The 7,281-nt window shown below is 50.8% G+C and overlaps 1 protein-coding gene across 1 annotated transcript in view; it reads right to left on the bottom strand.

Annotated features, from left to right (window-relative positions):
• The window catches only part of NLRP2 (NLR family pyrin domain containing 2), a 35,276-nt gene that overhangs the window by 17,929 nt on the left and 10,066 nt on the right, over nt 1–7,281 (bottom strand). Inside the window, exons 3-4 of the mRNA XM_037745047.1 lie at nt 3,929–4,003; nt 308–1,871 (exon numbers count right to left, since the gene is read on the bottom strand). Of these exons, the coding sequence (XP_037600975.1) occupies nt 308–1,871; nt 3,929–4,003 (1,639 nt within the window). The remainder of the gene's footprint in view (nt 1–307; nt 1,872–3,928; nt 4,004–7,281) is intronic.

The raw sequence follows: 7,281 nt of genomic DNA, 5'->3' as shown, positions 1-7,281 counted from the left end.
TCTTCTAAAAATATAAAAATTAGCCAGGCATGATGATGCATGCCTGCAATTCTGGCTACTCAGTAGTTGAGGTGGGAGGATTGCTTGGGAGGTGGAGGTTGCAGTGAGCTGAGATCGCACCATGGCACTCCAACTCCAGCCTGGGCAACAGAGCAAGAATCCATCTCAAAACAACAACAAAAAAGGAAGTCCAACAAGAGGGAATTCCTGACTCCAAGCCACAGTCATAGGAAGCTCTGGCCTCTTCCTAAGGGACCCTGGGATGAGGCTCAAGATGGAATGACCAGTAGAGTGAAACGGTTCTTACCTCTCAACCTCAGCATCTGATTCAGAGGCAGTGACATTCTCCGGGAGCTTTGCCTTTATCACCTGCAGTGACATTTTCTCCAAACTTCGACAATGCTTGAGGCAGAACGAAGAGGTCACAATGTCTGTGGCACTTAAGTGCAGGGATATTTCTCTCAACGGGGCCATCACCCCCTTCACCAGCTCCTCCTCCTGAGACTCGTACAGACAGTGTAAGGCCTCCTTCAGGTCCGTCAAGGTTGAGTATCTGTCCTCATCACAAATGATGTCGCACTGCAGTAATTCCTGTTTGATCTCCCGTGACATCACGCAGCCAAAAGTGGTCTCCAACTCTGTGGCTCTCTTCTCGTTGGCGAGGCCGAATAAGAAGTGTCCTGCTTGGATCAGGTCGGGGTTCTGGAGTCGTTCTTCTCCAGAAAGCAGCTTCTGCACATCCCCAATGTCCCAGGCGTGGCCGTCCTCCTCCTCCTCCTTCTCCAGGGCGTAGAACAGCGCAGTGAAAAACTGCTGGAAGCTGAGGTGCAGGAATGAGTAGCAGTCTTTGGAGTCTCTATCCTGGCGGAGGATGCCTCTGTCCAGGAATGGGCGGAGGTCGGACTCCTGCACCCCGAGGCTCTCCAGGTCCTCTGCGTGGAACACGGACATCTGCGCCCACAGGCCCTGCGCAGCCAGGAGGCTCAGCGCCCGCAGCGTGCGCCCGAGCTCGGCACCCTTCGGGAAGCGGCTGCAGAGAAAGTGCAGGAACAGCCCCGTGCGGGTGTGGCAGGTGGGGGCCGGGTCCTCCCCGTCCTCCATCTGCAGCTTCAGACTCGTGCACACCATCCAGCACACCGCGGGCGCCGAGCCCAGCTGGAACAGGGCCGTGTTGCTTCTCATCAGCTCAAAGGCACGCGTGGCTTGGTCCTCCTCTCCAAAGTGTCTCAGGAAATAGGCCCTCCTGTCCTCCTCCAGGAACCCCTCCACCCTTATGTAGATGGGCTTCTCGGCCAGGAGCTGCAGGTCCTTCAGGGTCCTGGGCCGCGTGGTGACCAGCAGGGCAGCCTTGGGTAGCATCTTCCTCTTCAGCAAACTCCCCAGGAGGACCGGCACCGGCTTCGGCTTCAGCCAGTCCCCGCAGATGTCGTGGATCAGCGCCCCGGGGGGGGCTCCCAGCTCGTCGAGGCCGTCGACCACGAACAGGATTTTCTGCGCTTCCGCTAGGATGTTTGGAATGTCATCCTGCAATTCCGGCCAGTCCCTGAAGACCAGCTCTGCAAAACTGCACGGGCCCAGGCGGCTGAGCTTTTTGCAGCTGAGGTAGAAGGCGTATTTGAATTTGTGGCTGAGGTTGTCCTCTGTCCAGTCCAACATTAATTTCTTGGCCAGCGTGGTTTTTCCAAGGCCAGCAGGGCCGTGCAGCACCACTGTGTGTGGGAAGGGCCCGGGAAGCAACCTGGGGTTGCTGAACGGGATCAGCGTGGTGTATCTCTGAGCCACAGCTTGGACCTCTTTGCTGTCTCCGGGCCAGGCCTTCCACATTTGCTGCAACTTCATCTTCAGTATACCCCTGTGCCTATCCTCTTTCCCTTCAGTGGGGAGGGAAGGGATAGACGAGATGCAAGTGGTTATCCACGGAAAAAACAAAACATGCTTTCTGTTACAAAGGAGAGTTAAAAGAGGACTTGAGGCGGCAGCTCACACCTGTAATCCCAGCACTTTGGGAGGCCGAGGCATGCAGATGACAGGTCAGGAGTTCAAGACCAGCCTGGCCAACATGGCGAAACCCCATCTCTACTAAAAATACAAAAATTAGCTAGGCGTGGTGGTGTGCGCCTGTAATCCCAGCTTCTTGGGAGGCTGAAGCAGAGAATTCCTTGAACCCAGGAGGCGGAGGTGGCAGTGAGCCGAGATCACACCACTGCACTTCAGCCTGGGTGACAGAGCAAGACTCCATCTCAAAAATAAAAAAGTAAATAAATAAAAAGAGGACTTGGGCCGGGCGCGGTGGCTCAAGCCTGTAATCCCAGCACTTTGGGAGGTCGAGGCGGATGGATCATGAGGTCAAGAGATCGAGACCATCCTGGTCAACATAGTGAAACCCCGTCTCTACTAAAAATACAAAAAATCAGCTGGGCATGGTTGCACATGCCTGTAATCCCAGCTACTCAGGAGGCTGAGGCAGGAGAATTGCCTGAACCTAGGAGGCGGAGGTTGCGGTGAGCCGAGATCGCGCCATTGCACTCCAGCCTGGGTAACAAGAGCGAAACTCCGTCTCAAAAAAAAAAAAAAAAGAGGACTTGAAGTTTGTAAAGAGAAGCCTGACCCCACGCTGCTCATCCCAGGAAGACGGGACACAGACCTGGCATTTCTTTTTTCAAGGCTTTAGCTTCTCTCAGGCTGCTGACATCTTCCTCTGTATCTGTAAACACGACAAAGTACAAACCCATGTGAGCTTGACACAAAAACAGGTGAATTTCCTATGGAGTCCCAAACAGGGAAAAGGAGTCAGGTGATAGGACCCAGAGGGTAATAGATAAAGCAAATAAGCTATAGATATGTCTTCTGGCTCGGTGCAGTGGCTCATGCCTGTAATCCCAGCACTTTGGGAGGCTGAGGTGGGTAGATCACTTGAGCTCAGGAGTTCGAGGCCAGCCTGGCCAACATGGAGAAACTCCGTCTCTACTAAAAATAAAAAATTTAGCCAGGTGTGGTGGTGTATGTCTGTAAAAAAATGAAAAACAAACAAAAACCTCTCTGTAACATATTCCTAACTTTGCACAAACTGAGCTCCAATTCTCTGCAACGTTCGTTCTTCCCTCTACTCTTATGGAAGGGAGGTTGGCATTCTCCAGCAGAGAGTGGGCAACTTAAAAATAGTGGAGAATCGACCATTGTGGAAGACAGTGTGGCGATTCCTCAAGGACCTAGAAATAGAAATTCCATTTGACCCAGCAATCCCATTACTGGGTATATATCCAAAGGATTATAAATCATTCTACTATAAGGACACGTGCACACGAATGTTCATTGCAGCACTGTTTACAATAGCAAAGACCTGGAACCAACCCAAATGCCCATCGATGATCGACTGGACAGGGAAAATGTGGCACATATACACCATGGAATATTACGCAGCCATTAAAAATGATGAGTTTGTGTCCTTTGTAGGGACATGGATGAACCTGGAAACCATCATTCTCAGCAAACTGACAGAAGAGCAGAAGATCAAACACCGCATGTTCTCACTCATAGGCGGGTGTTGAACAATGAGAACACATGGACACAGGGAGGGGAGCACTACACACTGGGGTCAGTTGGGGGGAAATACGGGAGGGACGGTGGGGGGTGGGGAGTTGGGGAGAGATAGCAAGGGGAGAGATGCCAGATGTAGGTGACGGGGAGGAAGGCAGCAAATCACACTGCCACGTGTGTACCTATGCAACAATCTTGCATGTTCTTCACATGTACCCCAAAACCTAAAATGCAATAAAATAAATGGGAAAAATAATAATAATAATAAAAATTAAAATAGTGGAGAAAATGAGATTGGGGAGAGATGGAGTTCTCCAGAGGAACGGGAGAAAGCAGCAAGAGGGGGCAGCTTCCCTCAGCGGGCTCTGATGTCGGATGTCCTAACACCCACCTTGTGCTTCTGCCTCGAAGCGCACCAGCATTTCATCCAGGTCTACAGGGTTTGGTTCTCCTTTCCGTATTGTCTCTGGAAAAAAAAAAAAAAAAAAAAAAAGAGGGGACACTACAAGCCTGTGGCTGTGCTGGCAGTGGGATTCCCCGTTGGCTCAAGTGCAACCACTGAGTCTCAGTAGTTATGCCTAGATTAGCTAATTTGCTAGATTAGGACAGAGAATGTTGACAAGGTACTGGATATAAAAATGGAAGTATGTGGCTGGGCCAGGCGCGGTGGCTCATGCCTGTAATCCCAGCCCTTTGGGAGGCCGAGGCAGCTGGATCATGAGATCAGGAGTTCGAGACCAGCCTGGCCAACATGGAGAAACCTCGTCTCTACTGAAAATACAAAAATTAGCTGGGTGTGGTGGCGGGCACCTGTAATCCCAGCTATGTGGGAGGCTGTGCAGGAGAATCACTGGACCCAGGGAGGCAGAGGTTGCAGTGAACCAAGATCACGCCACTGCACGTCAGCCTGGGTGACAGAGCAAGACTCTGTCTCAAAAAAAAAAAAAAAAAGAAAAAGAAAAAGAAAGAACATTAACATTAGGCCATGATCCCCCCAGGTTTACATGCCTTTCTGGTGAGAGAACTCCTAAGTATTTCAGAACACATGGTGTGATAAGCACACACACAGGACTCATGCATAACGTCACTGGAAAGGCTTTGAGGAATAACTCCCTACTTTCTTTTCTTCTCTTTTTTTAATTCTCTAGTTTGTTTCTTCTTTTCTTGAGATGGAGTTTTGCTCTTGTTGCCTAGGCTGGGGTGCAATGGTGCATTCTCGGCTCAAAGCAACCTCCGCCTCCTGGCTTCAAGCAATTCTCCTGCCTCAGCCTCCTGAGTAGCTGGGATTACAGGCATGTGCCATCATGCCCGGCTAATTTTGTATTTTTAGTAGAGAAGGAGTTTCATCCATGTTGGTCAGTCTGGTCTTGAACTCCTGACCTCAGGTGCTTTGCCCACCTCAGCGTCCCAAAATGCTGAGATTACAGGTGTGAGTCACCACCAGTTGAACTCCCTAGTTTCTGATGAGGTAGGTACAATTAAAATGGGCCAGGTGCAGTGGCTCCTGCCTGTAATCCCAGCACTTTGGGAGGCTGAAGTTAGCAGATCACGAGGTCAAGAGTTCAAGACCAGCCTGCCCAAAATGGTAAAATCCCATCTCTACTAAAAATACAACAATTAGCTAGATGTGGTGGTAGGTGCCTGTAATCCCAGCCACTCGGGGGGCTGAGGCAGGAGAAACTTGAACCCAGGAGGCGGAGGCTGCGGTGAGATTGCACCAATGCACTCCGGCCTGGGCAACAGAGCAAGACTCTGCCTCACAAAGGGTCTTCATGGCCAGGTGTAGTGGATCATGTCTGCATCCCAGCACTTTGGGAGGTCAAGGTGGGAGGATCGCTTGAGACCGGGAGTTGGACACCGTATCTGGCAACATGGTGAAACTGTCTCTACCAAAAATACAAATATTAGTCAGGTATGGCAGTGCACAACTGTAGTCCCAGCTACGCAGGAGGCTGAGGGAGGAGGATCACTGGAGCCTGGAAGGTTGAGGCTGTAAGGAACTACGATCATGCCACCACAATCAAGCCAGGGCAACAGAGCAAGACCCTGTCTCAAAAACAAACAAACAAACAAAATCTTCAGGATATAAGTAGTTGGTAAGGGCCAGGTGTCATGGCTCACACCCAGTCCCCAGCACTTTGGGAGGCTGAGGCGGGAGGGCTGACTGAGCTCAGAAATTCCAGACTGGCCTGGGCAATATAGCAAGACCCTATCTCCACAAAAAGTGAAAAAAAAAAATTAGCCAGGTGTAGTGGCAAGCACCCGTGGTTCCAGCTACTCAGGAGGCTGAGGCAGGAGGATCACCTGAGCCTGGGAGGTCAAGGCTGCAGTGAGCCATGATTGTACCACTGCACTCCAGCCTAAGTGACACAGTGAAACCCTGTTTCCAAAAAAAAAAAAAAAAAAATCTGGGTGCAGTGGCTCAAGCCTGTAATCCCAGCACTTTGGGAGGCTGAGGTGGATGGATCACAAGGTCAGGAGATCGAGACCATCCTGGCCAACATAGTGAAACCCCATCTCTTAAAAAAAAAAAAAATAGCCAGGCTTGGTGGCTCATGCCTGTAATCCCAGCATTTTGGGAGGCTGAGGAGGACAGATTACTTGAGTTTTGGAGTTTGAGACCAGCCTGGCCAACATGGTGAAAACTTCTCTACTAAAACTACAAAAAATTAATCGGGCGTGATGGCAGGTGCCTATAATCCAAGCTACTCAGGAGGTTGAGGCAGGATAATTGCTTGAACCCATGAGGTAGCAGTTACAGTGAACCAAGATCATGCCACTGCACTCCAGCCTAGTCAACAGAGCAAGACTCCATCTCAAAAAACAAAAAGTCTCTAGCTTATCCATATTGAAAGGCCAAGCTTATCCTTCCCCACTGGGTATGTATGTACCAGTTTCCAACAAATACTATCGTGTTTCAGCTTCCCAGGTCTCACTGCTACCCACCTGCACAACCAGCTCCTCTCTGGGAGCAGGGATGAGAACTCTGGGATTTCTTCACATTCTTAGTACTCAGCAGAGTATTTTTTTTTTTTTTTTTTTTGAGATAGAGTCTCACTCTATTGCCCAGGCTAGAGTGCAGTGGCATGATCTGGGCTCACTGCAGCCTCTGCCTCCCAGGTTCAAGTGATTCTCCTGTGCTGGCTCCCCCAGTGGCTGGGATTACAGGCATGTGCCACCATGCTTGGCTAATTTTGTATTTTTTTTTGAGATGGAGTCTCGCTCTGTTGCCCAGGCCGGAGTCCGGTGGCATGATCTCGGTTCACTGCAAACTCTGCCTTCCGGGTTCAAGCAATTCTCCTGCTTCAGCCTCCTGAGTAGCTGGGATTACATGCACCTGCCACCATGCCCACCTAATTTTTGTATTTTTAGTAGAGATGGTGTTTCACCATGCTGGCCAGGCTGGTCCTGAACTCTTGACCTTGTGATCCGCCCCCTTGGCCTCTCAAAGTGCTGGGACTACAGGCATGAGCCACCGTGCCTGGTCTGAATTTTGTATTTTTAGTAGAGACAGGGTTTTGTCATGTTGGCCAGGGTGGTCTCAAACTCCTGACCTAAGGTGAACCACCCGCCTTGGCCTCCCAAAGTGCTGGGATTACAGGCGTGAGCCACCATACTCGGCCACAGTATCTTTCTTAAAACACAGCCCTTGGCCGGGCGTGGTGGCTCACGCCTGTAATCCCAGCACTTTGGGAGGCCGAGGCGGGTGGATCACGAGGTCAAGAGATCGAGACCATCCTGGTC

The sequence above is a fragment of the Cebus imitator genome, unplaced genomic scaffold (assembly GCF_001604975.1).
Source record: "Cebus imitator isolate Cc_AM_T3 unplaced genomic scaffold, Cebus_imitator-1.0 Scaffold190, whole genome shotgun sequence".
Lineage (NCBI taxonomy): Eukaryota > Metazoa > Chordata > Mammalia > Primates > Cebidae > Cebus > Cebus imitator.
This window is presented reverse-complemented; position numbering and strand designations above follow the sequence as displayed.